General features: G+C 48.0%; 1 protein-coding gene across 4 annotated transcripts in view; it reads left to right on the top strand.

Annotated features, from left to right (window-relative positions):
• The window catches only part of PAX7 (paired box 7), a 100,672-nt gene extending 84,116 nt beyond the window's left edge, over positions 1-16,556 (top strand). For 3 of the 4 annotated variants that reach the window (XM_008503685.2, XM_008503686.2, XM_008503684.2), the window contains exons 8-9: positions 11,963-12,209; positions 16,441-16,556. In XM_008503685.2, coding sequence (XP_008501907.2) covers positions 11,963-12,209; positions 16,441-16,556 — 363 coding nt within the window. Of the gene's footprint in view, positions 1-4,974; positions 5,041-11,962; positions 12,210-16,440 lie in introns of all 4 variants that reach the window. The other variant, XM_008503683.2, reaches the window with a different exon arrangement.
• The last annotated feature ends 1,519 nt before the right edge of the window (positions 16,557-18,075 follow it).

Below are 18,075 nucleotides of genomic sequence, written 5' to 3'. Positions count from 1 at the left end.
TCCCAGGCTTTTTTGGGGGGCCTTCAGTCTTTCTGCTGTGCCCATGGCCTCAGCCCTGCATCCTCTGTGTGCAGCACCTTTCCCTTGGCCTCAAACTGGCTGCCAAGGTCCCAGCTCCTCTCTAGGTTGGAGGGTGCAGAGCAAAGAGAGGAGAGTCCTGGCTGGGTTGCTGGTGTGTGCCCCGAGCTGTTTCCCAAGCAGGGAACCTGGGGTGCAGCAGGACTGGGGGCCACTGGAGATAAAACCCTGAGGTTGTCACCGCTGCCAGGACTTAACGTCTTGTGAGCTATGGCAGCTTGTTTGCACGGGTGTTAACCAGCCTCTCCTGTCCCCTTCTTGTCACTGCCCAGTCCCTGCCACAGCCAATCTGTGTCCTAATCTCCATCAATTAACAAGGAACACTTTCGCCCCCTCTCTCCCCCCCCCCTCCTTTCCACACAACCCCCCACCCTGAAGCCTGGGATACAGAGGAAAGAACTCCCCCAGCCTCGACCCTCTCCCCCTTTACTTTCCACTAACTCAGCACAACCAATTAGGCATCTGACACCCGTACTGGCTGACAAATTGTTTCTGTCATCTGCTTTCTGTCTTTCATTAAACGAGGCAGAGGGGGGGAATTGAGAAGGGGAGGGGGGGGCTGGGAGATGTGATCTCCCATGCTTAGCGAGGCCAGATACATTAATTACAAAACGGCCATTTGCAGCATGAAAATGCATTAATTAAATTTATGCAATCATTATCTTTAAATAGTCATATCTTTAAAATAATCAGCCCTTCCTGAGTCTTCCCTCTCCTCTGCTAAGTAGCTCTAATCCCTTTTCCACCATTTATCTCGGGATCAGCAGTGGCTTGTATGCTTTTAAACTTCTGCATGCAGGAGGTGCATTAAAAACTCTGCTGGAGTAAGAAAAGGGGGTGATACCTTTACCATTCCCTTGGCCCTGCAGCCAGGAGGAGAGGTGAGGGGCACAGCTTTGTGCCTCTTTTTTGGAAGCATTAGATCAAGGAATTGTCAGAAAGCTTGTGGCACAGCCAGGTGCTGTGGGGTTTGTATGTAAAGTTCTTTTCTTGCATTTGGCCAGGCCAGGAAGCTGTGTGCTGGTTTATGTAGCTACTTAGTGCCTTTCTGGTTTCAGTGGGAAGAAGTTTCATTTTAATGAGGAATCAACTTTTCCCTTTGGTGCAGGCACAGCTTTGCCAGCAGACAACTACCTTCCCAGGTAGCTACCTTCTTTTTCTTCTTAAAAATCCCTTAGTTCAAGGCAGTAAATGATCTGCATAAGAAAAGCAAGCTTTTAAAAAAGAAGTGTTTTGCCACTCTGTTGCTCAAGATCATTTCTTGGTGGTTTCATATTATAATCTGTAAAAAACATTTCATATTGGAACACCTTCAGATGTAGCCAAAATCAAATTGTGCTAGACAAAAAAAAACAAAACAAAAAAAAAACAAAACAAACAAAAAAACAAAACAAAAAAAAAAAAAAAAAAAAAAAAAAAAAAAAAAAAGAAGAAGAAGAAGAAGAAGAAGAAGAAGAAGAAGAAGAAGAGCAGGTAGTGATGTGTTAGCCCAGGAGCTTCTACTTTTTTACTTCGGTGTTCAAAGACTTCACCTGTTTGTGATGGCTACTCAAAGAATTACTGCAAACTTATCAAGGTTTGTGCTGCTCCTCAGCAGACCCCAGGTGCAGGAGTGCCAAAATACCCAGGGAAGAATTAATCTCATCCCCTGCTTAAGTAAGCACCTATAACACCACAGGAAAACTCCAGCCCAAATAGCTTTCAAAGAGCTGGAGGACTCGAAGAGGGATACTTATCTAAACTCAAATCCTTTAGGGCTTTCTTATCGCTTCTGGTGAAAGATTTTGTTCTGCTCTTTGTGTGTCTGCATCATTTTTAATAAATCCTACATGTTTTTCTCCCCTATCTGTAATGCCTAATGGGCCAACGTCCAATTAGGCAGGAGCCGATGCAGTGGTATTAGATCCAAACCTCACGTTGTGTTCAGCCAGGGTCATGAGTTGGAGATTAAGGCAGAATTTGGGGGAGGATTTAATGGTGACTGAATCCTGCCAGATTTCTCACGTCTGAGGGGGGACAAAAATGAGCTTTGGGATTTCAGAAATGGACACAAACAGCTTGTACTGCACAGGAAAGTCCCCTCGACAGTCCAGGTGTCCCCAGCCTCCTTCAATACTTGTTTTATGAAGCCACAAACCCTTTGGATCAAGCATGAACTGGTTAGTGTAAAGGTGTTTACAAATAATGAATATTGAGGGCTTGTTTTTCCTTGGCCCATCTCTCAGAATGGATGTTTCTGGAGGGAAGGGAAAAGCCTTACCATGGAACAAACCAGGGAAAGAGACAGAACATCTTAGCTGGAAGGCTGATCTTACAGCCAGTGTTTCCTGTGAGGATTCCCACTTTCTTTTCCTTTCTCCAGTTTGTTTACACTAATGCCTCCACACCAGTGGCTTCTGCACCTTGGTGGATACAGCTTCATTACCCCCGAGTTCAGATCCTGTGAGGGTCTTGGGGGTTCCTGTTTGTCAACAGCAAACAACCCAGTGCTTCCCAGCAGCAGGGAGAAGTCCAAAGGACGAGCACTATGTAGGGCTGTAAAAGGCATTTCCTTGGGTTCAAGAGCTGTGATTTTCCTACAGGTGAAAGAAAAAGAGATCCTGACTTTAAAAATTCATCCCTGGGGTAGCATCAGGAGATCCAAACCAAACTGAGGCACACCCAGACAAGAGCAGGGGTCTGGGATGTTTATTCAGTAGGGTGAGCTGAAAAGTGAAACCCTCACCTTAAAAAATGCACCAAGCTCCCCCTGGGAAAGCAGGGAACCAAGAGAGAACAAGCAACATGGAGCTGGCAGGAGGAAGAGCTGCTGGTTTTTCCTTTCTTCCATTCTTTTGCCAGCCTGATTCAGGCAGTGTTCGGTGTGAGCCCAGCCAGCCCTGCACTTGCTGAACTTATCAGGGTTATTTCATCTCCCCATGACCTCCCCGCATTTACGATGGGAACCCTGGAGGCATTGGCTTGGCTTAACTGGTGTATCTTACACTGCAGTTAAGCTGGACCTTAACTGATTACAGCCCTTGATTGATCAGAGAAAGAAGGAGGGGAAGAGAAAGAGGAGTTCTGGAGCAGATACGGGGGGACTATCAGTCCACTGAGCAGCTTCGCCTGCGGCTGGGATATGGCACTCGGGGGATGCTTTGTAGTGCAGCTCTTTTCACATTTACAGAGGCTCCCCTCCACTCTCCAAAAAGAGAGACACAGAGAGAGAGAAAAGCAGGCGAGGGGAGGGGGGCATGGAGGGGACTCAAAGGATCTCAGGAAATCTTGTTTGGAAGCAGTAAGTCAGCACCCGCACTCCATTACCAGTGTCCGCGGGGGGTGTGATAGTGAGCGAGCAGCTTAGCTGGGAAGTGGGGGGGGGGAAAAGAAAAGAAAATGAAGGAGAGAAATGGAAAGGGAGAGGAGGGGAAGAGGAGACATTTCTGTGAATTTTGGTTTGTCTTTGTGTAGCCTCTGCCGGCGCAGAGGAGAGGAAAGAGAGAAGTTTGGAAAACAGTTGGAATTTGCTGGGGTGTTGCTGTGCTGGGTGATCTCCCCACCCTGCCTTTATCCACACGGATTATTGCATGTGCCTCTGCACAGCAATAGATTTAAGGCTGACTTGTAGAAAACCTTTTTGTTTGTTTGTTTATTTCTTGGTATTTTGAATCTCTCCCTAAAGCCCTTTTTGTTCCCTGCCTGCCATCAGCAGGTCTGAGCTCACCCAAGAATGGATGAGGAGGTGCAGAATGAAAAAACACAAGCAGTCACCAATCCGGCTTTGTTCCAAACCCAAACCTAACCTGAGTCCTTCTGCCTGATGGGAAATGTTTAGGAATTGCAGTTTTCCATAGTTGTGCCTTTCTGTTTTCTCTTCCTAGATGATTTTGTGAGTTACAAATTGCCACAAGCAAGATTCTTCTCCCTGCAGTTAATACCCTGTAGAAAGTTGCCCAGAGATGCTCTGTATCTCTGCAGAGGGAATTTTTTTTTTCCAGGGGAACTTTTCTTTCCAATATATTCACTTGTCTTTCACAGAGAAATGTATTCATGGGAAAAACCAGCACCAGAGTGGAGTTTGCCTGTGGTGGCTTCTTTTAATGCAGTCCACTGCCTGGAAGTAAGGAGAATGAGGTGGCTCCATTTGCCAACCAGAACATCTGGGAAGCATTGGCCTTCTCTTGTTTTTTTCTATATAAAATGTCTTAGCAATTCCAATTTAATCAGGAAAAAACACCTTGCACTTGGGTGACACAAGGTGAATAATGATGGTGATGGTCAGTTGGTAAAGCACAAAGTGCCCATTTTCAGAGGGGAGACACTCAGCAGTGCATGAAAATCAGACCCCTTTGACACTTGGAGGATGGCAAAGCATTGCTCAGCCTTTTGGCTCCAGTCTGTCCCATTTCTGGAAGGGTTGAGCTCATGTCATTTGATTTTGCATATTTGACAGTGATACCTGGAGAACTGGGACACCCCCTTTACTTAAAACAGCCCCCACAGGCATCTCTTTTTTTTTTTCTGCTCTCTACTAACCCAGACTACCAAAACCTTTGCCATCTGCTGTTTTCTAAGTGCCAGTAGAGTTTGGTGCCCCAACACCAGGGATAGTGGCTTCATGGGTTTAGAGCAAGCACTTTTTGATGTAATTCCCATTCCCAGTGATGCCTCCCCCCATTCCCCTCCAAATTCCCCTTCTGCCACAGGATTTCTCAGAGCCCTTACTGGATGTATAACCCTGTGCTGCTTCCAATTTCTTTAGGGTGTTCCCACTGCAGGAATAGCCACTTCTCCTTCCCGAGACATCCAGATTTAAGCAATTTTTCTTACCCTTACAGCTAAGACCTTCCCCTTCTTATGTGTAGCTTAGAAACTTTTCTTTAGACCTTCTCCATAATTTGTACATCTCTACAGAAGCAGGGTGCCCAAAACAAGATGCAGTGCTCCAGGTGGAACCTCACCATAGCCTTGAACAATCAGGTAATAACTTCCCGTCGCCTTTTTTTTTCCTAATCCTCCCCTCGTGCAGCCTGCATTGGTCTGCTTTGCTGCGGCTCACCATTGTATCCCCAGCTCCATCTCATGCCCAGCATCTCCCCAAGCCCTCTCCATCATCAGTGTGTGGCAGTTTTTCATCTGTCAAGTGCCCAGGGTCATTTTAGGACACAAAACACTCATTTCCATTTCACCCGCTGTGTCCCAGACCACTCCTCGATGGTGCTGAAACATCCTTCAGCTGTCTTAAGTCACTGAAAGGCACTGATGAGATTTCTGGGTTTATTGCTCACTGCCAAACTGTACCACTGTTCAAGCACAGGCCCACAGTAACCATTTCTGACCACTTCAGAGGGATCTGGTATGATCTGTCCCATCCAGAGCAGGAAGGATTGAGGCACACGGCGTTCTCTGCCCAGCTCTGCTTCTGACACACTTCAGGTGGCCTTGGGAAAGGAATTCCACTGCCCTCCACGAGTTTTCCATGGGGTGGGGAAGGTTATGAGAATGAGACATTACTGCTGTACAGCAGCAGCAGCCCTGGAGTCTTTCTGTAGCAGGAAGGCTATGTGAGATCATGTCAGGTTGTATTCCTAGCACTGCAGCACCAGGGAGGGGCTGAGGGATGGGTTAGAGATACCTGGCTTGATGAGGCACTGGAGCACCAGGTTCCTTACACTTGAACTCAATAGAAGTAGAAAGTTAAGTCACCTGCTCATTTATGCTGGTGTGAATCCAGACCTTGCTGGAAGTCAGTGAAGTTATCCCTAAGGAAGATTAATGACAAGTTTGCTCCCCAGGCTCTAAAATTTAGTTGGAAATCCCACTAGGTGGATGGGACTGAAATTTCCTGGATCAGACATTTTCAAGGTGAAAGAAATGTGAAGCACTCTCTGGATCCTTGGCTTGATCACAAAATCAGATTTAATGGGTGTACTTACTTTGGCATATTGGGCTGCAGCTCAGCAGGGCTGAGTGATTTAGTAAACATTCAAAATTAATTGCTTGGTTTTGTGAGAGCAATGTTAGTGATTACTACGTAAGTCATTTTAGTCCTACCTAGGGGCATATTTGCATATATTTATCCTCCTTTCAAATGAAGATCTTTGGGGAAACTGTATTTATCTCCTCCCAACTCTTTCTTTGGCTTTCAGTAGTCCTACAGTCACCTCTTCATTATGTTTCCACTCAATGTATATGTAGAATAATCAAGTTTTCCCACCAAGTGAAAATGAATCCAGAGAGATCAAAAAGCATTAGTATGAGAAGGAGTTGCCTTCTGCAAGAGAGAAGGAAAAGATTAGCTGAACAAGCTGCAAAATAAAGATGGAAAAGATTAAGCTGGATCTCCTCTGAGTAGCTAAGGACAGTCTTGAAGGACAGAGTGTGACCTACCCAGAGCAGAAGCTGAATCAACCACAAATGGCAGAGACCAAGCCCTCCTGGATGAACTCAGAGTCAGTCCTGAGCTTGGTCCATGTCATCAGTAGATCCATAAGTAGATCCCAGCACGTTTCCTTCCCACCACGATCATCAGCCCCTGCCAGGCTTTCCATTCCCAAGGAGGAGCTGTAAATGCTGAAACCCAGAAGCTGAAACCAAGAGATTTCAGCCTAGAAACAGATTCTTCACAAGAGAGAATTTCCTAGTGCTCTTTGCCTGATTTACTATCAGATATCCCAACCAATCACATTTCCAGCCTCTCCCAGAGAGAAAGGATTTCTACCCATCAGCCACAGCCTCAGCAATGCTACCCACTGCCAGGAGACCCTTCCTCTGGTTTTCCCTTTCCCACTGCTGCCTGCTCTTCAGTTTGCATTCCTTTGGGACTTCCTGGCAGCTGTTTTGGAGTTAACACTCTTCAGATAGTTACAGATCATTACATCTTCCCTTTAGTCACAACTCAGCCAGGCTCAGCACTTTCTAGATGCAGCATTTTCCAAAGGCAGCCTCTGATTTTGGATGCTTTGCTCTGTGTCAAATCAGGTGCCCAGAAATGGAGCACCTGAGAAGCTCTGGGAAGCTCTGATGGCAGACTCCTGCCTCCTTGTCCTTTTGTTTCCTTGGGTTTCATCTCCTTCCACCACTTGCTCATCATCCTGTTCACAGGGCAGGGTAGCATCACCAGAGCAGATCTAAAGCCTGCTGTGTCCCAGGCCTGATGGCTCCATCTGAACAAGCCTAAAGCAGGTTGCTAACACAGGGCAGGAGGGATGGGGACTCTGGGGCTGTGTGGTCTCTCTGGTATTTCCCTTTAGAGCTCCTGAACACAGGGACCAATGAGGTCCAGCAGCCCCTCTGTAGGGGAAAGGATTTGTTAGGAAACTTACCTACTGCCCTCCCTTTCCTCCCCAGGAATCACAGAATCATTCTGGTTGGAAAAGATCATCAAGTCCAACCATAACCTAACTCTATGAACCATCAACCCAACTCTGCCAAGTCCAGTGCTTAAACCAGATCCCTCAGCACCACATCTACCCAGCTTTTCAGCACCTCCAGGGATGAGGATTCAGCTGTCTCCATCACATGCTCACACACTTCTCTATCAAATCCCTATCTCTCCCTATGGCTTGTCTGCCCCTCAAGCCTCTTTTGCCCCCCCCAGCACACCCAACTGTCCCCCCCAACCCTAAAATCTGAAGTCCTGATTGCACAGATTGAAGGTCCTAATTGCACTTCCCCTTCCAAAGCTGCATTCGTTTATCATAAAGGGTGCACATTTCCCCTGCTACAGTTTCCACGGCCAGAGGCCCTGAGGGCCAGCTCAGAAATGGAGGGAATTAATTACATTTTTTTAACTCCCCTTCTTTTAAAGTATGGGAGAGAGTGATGAAACGTCCCGGGGGGGGTGAGGGGTGGGGGAAACGGGGGGAAAGCTGCAGAGATGAGGGTGGGGAGGAAGGCAGCAGCAGGAGACACGGCTGGGAGGGGACTACAACTGGCTCTTTCATCCAGGAGGGTCTTTATGCATCAACCTGGGTCTCCCCAACACATCAAGACCCTCTACCCTCTCTCCCCCATGAGAGATGACCTCAGGCAAGGGTATAAACAGGGCTGAAGGCTCTTAGCACCGTGGCTGTTACTGACTTACCCCAAAGTGTGAGCCCACACCATGCCTGTGACTGACCTGGGACAGCAGGAAAGGGAAAGGAGAGGGGCAAAAAGGAGACAAGTGATGAGAGGAGGGGAAAGGGAAGGCTGTCAGTCACTGTGATGGACAGGGAGCAGATTTCCCTCCAGATAAAACTTTGCAGATGTGAAGTGGGTATTGATTTTTAGTTAGGGATGATAATGCACCAAGAAGTAATAAATTATAAGAAAGCAAGGTCAGAAAGAAAAGGGAAAAGGACTTTGCATTCTTGAGGAGGAGACTTCTCCAAATGCCCCAGACTTTCCTAAGTTCAAAAGTTGCCTGAAAAATTAATTTATCCAGCTGAAACAAGAAGCCAAATAATGCCAGCCTGCCAAAGCTAGAGGGCTTGTGTAGGGTTATCCGTGCTGGGTGGCTGCAGAGTGAGGAGGGAATAGAAATCTGCAGCTCACTTTTGTTGTTTCTAACATCTTTGTGTCCTAGGGTGAGGCAGATCGGATGCTGTCCTCTGATAAGCCTGTGCAAGCCAAGTCTCAGGGGATCTCAGCCCCAAATTGCTCTCAGCATGCTTGGAAAAGTCAGACACTTCCCAGAGTCAGTGGTGCTGAAGAGGAAGCAGAGATTTTTGGGGCTTCTGGCCCAGCTGAACCCCACAGCCTCTGTCAGGGTTCATCTGCAGCACCCACGGGAGCACACAGCAGGGATGTGGATCTCAAAGCTGCCTTCCAGCATCTCCCCTCTCCAACCTCCAGACCGTTACATATCCCTGCACTGACCTGGTATCCTGTTGGAATATTGGCCTCCTTATTTTCCACCATGATTTTCCAGGGGGAAATTCATCCTGTCTTCCTTCTGAAAGGGGTCTTAGGATGGGATGAATTGCCCTTCAGCAGTGTCAGTCTCTTTGTGGAGGGATTCTAGAGGATTAGCAAAGACTGGAGACGTAACTTCCCATGGCTAAGGTTAGCTGAGCCCAGTCCTGGCTTCAGTGACTTGCACGAGCCCTTGTGAGTCGGTAGCAGGGCTGGGATTAGAAATCACATATTGAGACTGACTGATTAAAGCCAATAACTGTCTTTAGCAGGACTTGTGCAAGTGTCTTCTGAAGAGTGTGAATCTGGGTTTCATTTACCAATACTGCTTTACATCCCCCTTCCTTTTTAAAAGGGCCTTAGCGGAAGTGTTAATATGACTTCTGCTTGCTTGAAGAGCCTTTTATTTTCTCTGAGTAATATAAAGCAGCTGACTCTTTGGGGGAGATGGCCAGGAGGGAGAGCACTAGCAAACCCTCTGCTCTGGGAGTAGTTGCAGTTGCCCTTCATTTTACAGCCCACAATTTCTTTTCTGCACCTGCAGAGCTCAGCTGAGCAGGCAGCACGGCTGCAGTCAGGCAAAAGAACCCAGCTCTGGGCTGCCTGAGCTGGAGCTTTCCCAAAGGAACTCATAATTCAGGTGTCTGTTTTTTCACACATACAGGAAGGATGTTTATTGTTTTAAACATCTGATTCTGTTTGCAAATTAAATCCAATAATGCCTCGTGGCTGCTGTGTACACAAGTGCCCTGGCTATCCATGGGGGTGCTGACACTTATAGCTGAGGTGATGCTGGAGCTGCAGCCAGAGGGATCGAGGGGCAGGGATGGAGGATTTGTGTTTGAGCCAGATCAAAGTTCATGGCCTGGCTTCAGTGGAAGGTTACAAATAACTTTACAGCTGGAAAACCTACCTTCAGGCTGGACTTCTGTGATTTCCCCCCCCATAAGCCTTGAGGTAGAGGGGTTACATCCCCACAGAAAAGCATGGCAGCCCTCTCCTCACATTAATCCACTCTGTCTTGCATACTTAAATGCAATTTCCTTTCTTCATCCCCCTGTCTTTCAGTCTTTGGGCTGTCATGGGCAAGGAGCTCCGTGGGCACATACTGCACAGTATTATGGCTGAACAACTTCATCTAGGTACCTCCAGGCTTAATCACTGTGATTAAGCAGCTCTGCCTGGAGGGTCTGGAGAACTGGAGGTAATTTAGGCTCTGTCTGCAGTTTTGTCTGCCCTGTGGTGTAGAGACAGATAATCTAGGTTTAACTTTTGGGGACCAGGAGCAAACTAGAAGCTCAGTGCAAGCTAAAAACCCCGAAGGAGGAGAGGGTAAATAAACCCTGTCTAAGGCCTGTGCTGCTTGCTGTCACTGCTCTGCTTTTGCTTATCTTGCTCAAAGCTCCTTCCTCACCGCAGACAAACGCAGTGGTCGGGGTTAGATTGATTTTCCAGGCTTTTTAACTATCCCCCTCCTCGGTACCTCCCTTCTGCAGGGGTCCCTGCTCCCAAATTCCCCATCCAGACAAATGCCTGAGAAGGATCTCAGGCCGGCTGAGAGCACATCGGGAGAAAACATCTTTGCAAGGCTCCTGAATCCTTCCGGGGGGAGGAGAAGCTTTAGAAAGCACAGAGCAGCACAGAGTCGGTCATTCAGGCGGAGCTCGGGCAGGAAGGTGAAGGAGGAGGGGACAGGGAAGGTGTCGGGGTGAGCAGGAAGGGGACACACCGCTCAATACAACCCCTCTTGTGTCCTTCCAGTCAATGTAACCTCCGCACAATAGCTCACCAGGCCGCTGCTAGGGGATAAAGGGCTCATTTTACCACTTGCCAGGCTCCAAATATTTCCAATTTGCCACTTTAATTGATGTCAATAAGGTTATGCTAAATTCGGAGATTTTCAAGCGCTCGGCATCTGAGCGCCGGGCTGGCCCCCCGGGGTGATGCTTGGCCCCTTCCCCCCTGCTCCTCCCCACCACAAATAGAGCCAGGGACAGCCTGGGGGCGGGGGCTGAGATCAACCGAGAGGCTTCAGGAGCTCCCGACCTTCCCTCCCCACCGCCCTGCTTCTGCAAACTCTTTTCACTCTTCTCTCGGCAGCCCTGGGGGTTATTTTGCTGATTGCAGAAGGCAATTGCATTAAAGGCTGAGCGGGATCAGAGGCCTTGGGTGATGGCCTGTAGGCAGCAGCTTACCTCAAACTCACCCACAGGAACAAATCTGGCATTTTTTTCTGCAACAGAATTAAAAATAAATAAATAATAATAATAAAAATATCCTAAGTTCATCTGTTCACACAGGTCTCAAAACAGGATGATAGCTCATGTGCAAATTTAATTACATTTTCAAACCAAGCAATGTTGCTGAAATGATCCAAATCAGGACCTGTTGCCCTTTAGCATTGCAGGGTAAAGAAAACTTCAATGTTTCAGTCCCCAAAGCTGAATCTGCATCACAGCCAGGAAGGGTCAGTGTCTGGTTTGGCTGGGGACCTTTGTGAACCAAGTTCCACTGAGGCTTCTGAAGCAGAGGGCTGTCTCCTCTCCTTTTTGAAAAGATGGATTTTTACTCCCTGTCTCACGTGTCTCCTCTTCTGTGAGGGCTGTGTGTAGGAAGGGAGTGGGTGCTTACTCATGGCAGTGTGCATGGAGCAGCTCTCTCCCAGGTTTATTCTTCTCTCTGGTGTTCACTCTGAGCAGCACAGCTGATGCTCTTGGCAGGTCAGCCAAAAAAGATCAAGTGTGTGGTGAAGGAACTTTTCAATTATCCCCATAAAGGTCTTTCAAATGAACCTTTAGACACAAAGGAACCAACAGGGGGGGTCTGTCTGTTCTTATTTGGTGGAAGAAGAACTTAATTCTCCAGCCTGGCCCAACCTCTATTGATATTATCTATTATACTGACAGACCACTCTGTGTGTAGGTTGTTCTTCCCTGATTTGCATGGGGGCAGCTGTACACACACCCTTTCTCCTCTGGACGTGTTGTCTCCTGTCTTTCTCCAGGTGATGAGCATCCTGAGTAACCCCAGTGGGGTTCCTCCTCAACCCCAGGCTGACTTCTCCATCTCTCCTCTTCATGGTGGTTTGGACACCACCAACTCCATCTCTGCCAGCTGCAGCCAGCGGAGTGACTCCATCAAATCCGTGGACAGCCTCCCAACTTCCCAGTCCTACTGTCCTCCCACCTACAGCACCACCAGTTACAGTGTGGACCCAGTGGCTGGCTACCAGTATGGACAGTATGGACAAAGTAAGTGCACTGATATTATTCTCCCTGCACAGGGGATGGGAGGAGAGAGGGAGTGAATGTAAGAAGGTATGGATATTGTATTAGAAGGCATTCCCATGGAAGTCTGCCCATCCAGAGAGAAAAAGGGAATCTACTCACCAGAGCTAGCTGCAGGTTGCTCCACACAGGCTCCCCAATGCCTTTGCAGTCCAGTTCAAAAGTCCCAATTGAAATATTTTAGGTAAATGGGTTCTATCAGAAAAGGACAACTTCCAGGCCTCTTTCCTTCCCCCCCTCCAATTATTGCTCCTCCAAAACCCCTACAGCATGGTCACCCTGCTCAGCCAAAGGAAAGCTTTGAGGATTTTGGGGGGGTTTCATGCCATCCCTTCATGATACAGAACTATGTGTCACTTCATCTCCCCCACCCTCCCTAAAGTGAGGACTGGGTCCATACTCAGAGGTTTTGCTACAAAATAAGTTAAGCCAATGCCTGTCAACTGGGCTCTGGTTCTGCAAAAGCTGCAGTGAGGCTGGAATTAGAATCCTGAACCTAAACCTCAGAGCCAAAAGGCAAAAGGACTTGGGGAGTGTCTGTTTCTCCTTCAGAATGCTTGGGTCACAGAACACCAGCCAGCCTGGCAAAGGGCTCACCTGCTGGTGTTAAACTAATAATAAGTGTGGGGTTGTGTGAGAGAGAGCCACGAGGGTTAAAGGTGCATCCTCTTCCTCCGGGAGCACTCCTGCTTGCCCACAGCTTGTCCTCAGTGACCTTTCCTTCCATTTGGCTGTGGCTTTTTATTCCCCTCTCCGTCACAGCTCTTTAATGTCTTTAACTTCTCCAGCTAAATGAGAACCGGCTGTGGCAGCAGACGGGATCAATAGCAGCTTCCCCCCACCCCTCCTTTTTTTGTTTTTCGGGAGTTTGATCTGTGACCCCTTGACCTTCCCCTTGCTTCTGGATGTGAGGCTGGACACACGTGCTATTGATAAAAATCTTAAACAAATTCCAATACCATGTATTTCCAATAAAGATTCCCTTGGGCAAGACGTTAGTCACACCAATGTGTGTAAAAAATAAAATGAGGACGAGCTATGTTTTCTGAGTGAGAGAGACCAGCAAAGGTGGAGGAAAGAGAAAGAAGGGTTTGTCTTGGTTTGCTGCAGGAATTTTTATTTGGGCCTCTTCTTATGTTGATGAAAAACTGTTCCTGCAGCCTGAGTGATGTTTTATTTGCTCTCCTTTGCTGATTTCTGTCACATGGCTCTTTATGCTAGTACAGAACCCACTGGACTTGGGGCACTTTAGAGCCCACTACTTGTTTGGAGCAGGAATGTTTTCCTGGGAACAGTCATGAGAGTCCAGGCTGCCAATGGGCCTGTGCCCTGCATGGTCAGCAGAGTGAGTCCAGGTGTGTCCCAGGACAAGAGACACATAGGGAGCTCCTCATGATCCAAGGGCTGGAGCAGCTCTGGAGCCAGGCTGAGAGAGTTCGGGGTGTTCAGGCTGGAGAAGAGAAGGCTGCAATGTGGAGACCTTAGAGCACCTTCCAGTGCCTGAAGGGGCTCCAGGAAAGCTGGGGAGGAACTTGGGACAAGAGCCTGGAGGGATGGGATGAGGGGGAATGGCTTGGAACTGGGAGAGAGAGGGGAGATTGAGGTTGGAGATGGGGCAGAAATTGTTTGGTGTGAGGGTGCTGAGCCCCTGGCCCAGGTTTCCCAGAGAAGCTGTGGCTGCCCCATCCCTGGCAGTGCTGAAGGTTGGATGGGGCTTGGAGCACCCTGGGCTGGTGGGAGGTGTCCCTGAGCATGGCAGGGGGATGGAATTGGATGAGTTTTAATTTTCTTCCAACCCAAACCATTCTGTGATTTGATGATTCTCTCCACTGGGGTGAAGAAGGTAGGTGAGAAACCATCACACCCCATGCACCACTCCTTCCCAGGGCTGGGGACTGGAGTGACACTCAGTGTGATACCAAGCCTTACAGCCAGAGTCAGTGCCCTGCATGGCAGATGCAGCTCAAACCACCTGGACCTGTTCTAAGGTGGCATCTACATCAGGCAGCAAATTCTGGCTGTCTGCAGATGTGTGCAGCTTTTTGTAAGTCACTTCACTGCAAACCTTTCCTAAAATGAATCCCATTTATAATCATCTCTGTGCAAGGGACCAGTTTTCATTGGTAATTAGTCCTCTTACAGAGCAATCACCTACATGAAGTTGACCTTGATATAACAACATTTTTTCTTGTCTCTCTCAGTGCATGTTCTAGTTAGCAGTAACTCCTTATTCCTTGTACTCTTTAATTCTCCACTTCTTTTCAAATACTGTCTAAATGCTAGTCAGGGTGGGGTAACCTCCACAAGATCTTTATTTATTGAGCTTCAGTTCAAATCATGCATTTCTTCCTTCTCTGATGCAGCAAAAGAAGTCTCAAACCCCTTTTTTCCATATTTCTATTACAGTAAAAATGGGAGTTTGTTGTGGTTGGAGCAGGTGATGTGTAACAGGGGAAGTAACCAGGGCTTGTAAATAAGAGCATGGCAGCTTTGACAGACTTTGGACCTGCCCTGCAGAGAATCTCCTGGCTTCTCTCTTTCTTCTTTGTTATAGAAACACAAAACCAGACACAAAACACTTGCTCTCTCACAAAAGCAAATAAACACCCAGACTAAGTTTCTGGTAGGTTTCTCTGCATTAAGCCAACAAACCCTATCTTGACCTGGGGCTTGGAACTCTTCTCACTGGCACAAAAGAAACAATGGTAATTCTCTGTGGGGTTTTGGTTTGTGTTTGGTTTTTTTTTTCAGAAGGTTGGGATTGCCATCAAATTTCCCTTTTGCTGGGTGCTGTCCAGAGTGGGGTGACCATCTCTGACTGTTCCTCCTTTCCCATCTGAATCCACCCAGAGCACAGGTGACAGCAGGCACAGCCCCAGCCACACACACCTAGAGGAGTGTGTCAGAGGAGTGAATTCCTCTTTACCTCCAGCGTTACCTGAAACACCAGATAACCAACCTGCTGAAGTCTGGATGAGAGCCCCAGCTTGCAGTCCCACCCTTTGTGCACCCCACAAGCCCAGTGCTGGCCTCGAGCTCCCCCAGCACCCACCAACATGCCAGCTCCAGACCTCCTTTGGGACTCTGGCACCCAGCAGACCCCACTCCAGCCCCAGATACCTCACTCCATGCCCAACCTGCTTCCTTCCAGCCTGCTGTAGCTTGCAGAGCCCGTGCTGGCCCAGCTGGTGAGGAGCAGGGATGCCAGATTCATGTGGTCCTTGCAGTTCCCAAAGGCCAGAGCTGTGTTAATGATGCTGGTGATGGAACGCAGAAGCGTGAAAGGAATTCTAATAGATATGACAAGTCTAATCAGAATTTGTGGCTGGAAGGGACCTCCTCTGGGGCAGGCAGCTGACAAGACGTTGATGGCTGAAATTTGTTTACTCATTGGCACCGATTGTACATCTCCTGCCAGCTCCTTATTAATCTAATTTGAGACATTAAAGCCAGGGAAAGGGAGAGACTTTGACTGAAGCTCAGGTAATGAGCAGTGTCACCATCCTGCCCCAGTCCTCTTCCCCCTCAGACCATGGGATACAGGTTCACACATGGAATTGCAGCTTCAGTTTCTCACCCAGATGGAGACAAGCAAAGTGGTTTCCTCAGGAAAAGTGAATGAAGGCAGCACCAGAACTCCCAGAGATGAGACAGCACCCAGCAGATGAGTCAGACTTTGAGCCCTATCCAGACTTAGTGAACTTCAGCTGAAATCTCTGGAATCATTTACACCAGCACCACTAAGGGCAGGAGTTGGCTTTGCCACCATGAAATGACAGAGGAAGGTGAAGCTCGAAGGTTTATCCCACTGGCTTCCTGCTCAGGCTCAGCTTCAGGCAGCTCCCTTGGCAACACCATTTTCCATGGCAGAAGTAGAATTTTGGCTCTTTTCAGCAGGTTCACAGGGAGATTCAAGGAGTTGCAGCAGAACACTCTGAACATCAGCAGCATCTGTCCTGCCAGGTGTTTCTGGCAGGACCATCATCTCTTTGCAGCCTTTCCTAGGAGTGCAGCAGGACCCTTGTTTCTGTGACAACCACCCCACTGGGTGTAAGATTCTGTGGGGTGTGATGGTTACACCCCCTCCCCCAACCCTGCATGTTGCTGAATGTTAATGCTGAATTGCCACTGAATGTTAATGTTGTGCTGTTTGCTCACCCTCCTGTGTTTTTTGGTTTTTTGCCCTCTTCTTCAGCTGCTGTTGATTATTTGGCCAAGAACGTGAGTCTGTCCACACAACGCAGGATGAAGCTGGGAGAACATTCAGCTGTCCTGGGGCTCCTACCGGTAGAGACAGGCCAAGCTTACTGAAGAGTCCAACTGTGCCAACAGTCCACTCCAGCAGCTTGGTACCACTGGAGAAAACACCACCAGCCTTCCAGGGATCTGCCTGTACCCGGACCCTACTCCTTCCCAGTTCCCTTCCACCTGGCACCAACTTGAGCTGTGAAGGAGATGGGAAAGAGGAGGGGGCTCTCCAAGTGTTCAGCTTCTCCCAGAGCATTCTTCTCAGAGGCAAGCTTGCCCTCTGGGACCTGACTCCTCCTGTGGCCAGAGACAATGGGTTGGGTACATTTATTAACCCCAAGTTCATGCCCTCCCTCTGACCTACCTGGCCATGGCATTTTGCCCACGCTGAAGGACTTTCTGTTGATCTAGGTAGCTGGCATAGTCAAAGCCAAATTGATCTTTTTTTTTTTCTTCGTAAAAAAAAAAAGAAAAAAAAAAAAAAAAAAAAAGCAAAAGAAATGTTTCATTTTTGTTTCCTTTCCTTTCCATTGCTGTAAATTTGGTGAATGTTGTATAGGAAGAAATAACCAAGCTGATGTTTAAGGGTGATTCTAAGTCGGGACCACAGAAGACCAATGGACCAAATATAAGAACTTGTTTGAAAAAAAAAAAAACCAAGACAACAACAAACAAACAAACCACAAGCCACAAGGACAAACAAAAAAACCATATACTAAGGTGACAGCAAATTTTCTCTCCCCACTCCACCTTTCTTTTCCCACCAATGGCTTCCCAAAGCAGGGCCAAAGCAGCCCAGATTGCTGCTAAGCAGAGGCAGGATGAAAGTTCTTCCAGCCTGGGACTTCTGGAAAGTGTAAATGTAAATTACTGCATGAGGACTGGAGATGATGGGCACAGGCACAAGCAACATTTACTTTTCCTCCTCGGGACCAATTTAGACCTGAGTAGCACTGAAAAGACAAGGACATCAGATAGCAGCAGATGAGACAGCAAACGTTGGCCTTGCATGCACTGAGGAAGGGATCAGATACACCTGATGGCATCAGAGCTTTTGCCCATCCAGTCGAGAAGGGTGAGGACTGTCAGTGGCCCTTCTGTCACTCAGTGGGAGAGAAACTGCCCATGAGAGCAGAGATAAGAGAGGGAAGAGTAAGAGGTGTTCATTAGCTGCCTGCTTGGAGGGGTCAGGATGCAAGGTCAGGTTCTTCTGTAAGTAAAGAAAAAGGTGCTTGTTCTGAAGCTGCCTCTTGCTGAGGGATGGATGTGCCAGTGGAGTCAGAGAGGAGGTGACCTGAAGAGACTTTGCTAACAGCAGCTAGGAAGGAAGTTGCAACACAGCACCTGCAGGAAAAGATTTACCTTTCCCACAGCATCCTTTGTCCTCTGGCTGCCAGGGGAAACACTGGCTCCTGCCCATCCTCCTGGCTCTTCCCCCACCTCTCTCATTTCATGTCCTATTCTATACAAGTCCATCCCTCAGTCCCTTCTCTCTGCTTTTCATTGTGGTGGTGGCAGAGCCTCTCTCTCTGTAAGCCAGATCTTGTTCTCTGGATTTATCACCCCATTTTTCTGTAGCAGA

This window comes from Calypte anna, chromosome 21 (assembly GCF_003957555.1).
Source record: "Calypte anna isolate BGI_N300 chromosome 21, bCalAnn1_v1.p, whole genome shotgun sequence".
NCBI classification, from domain to species: Eukaryota; Metazoa; Chordata; class Aves; order Apodiformes; family Trochilidae; genus Calypte; species Calypte anna.
The sequence above is the reverse complement of the archived record's forward strand: the minus strand, read 5'-3'. Positions and strand labels throughout refer to the sequence as shown.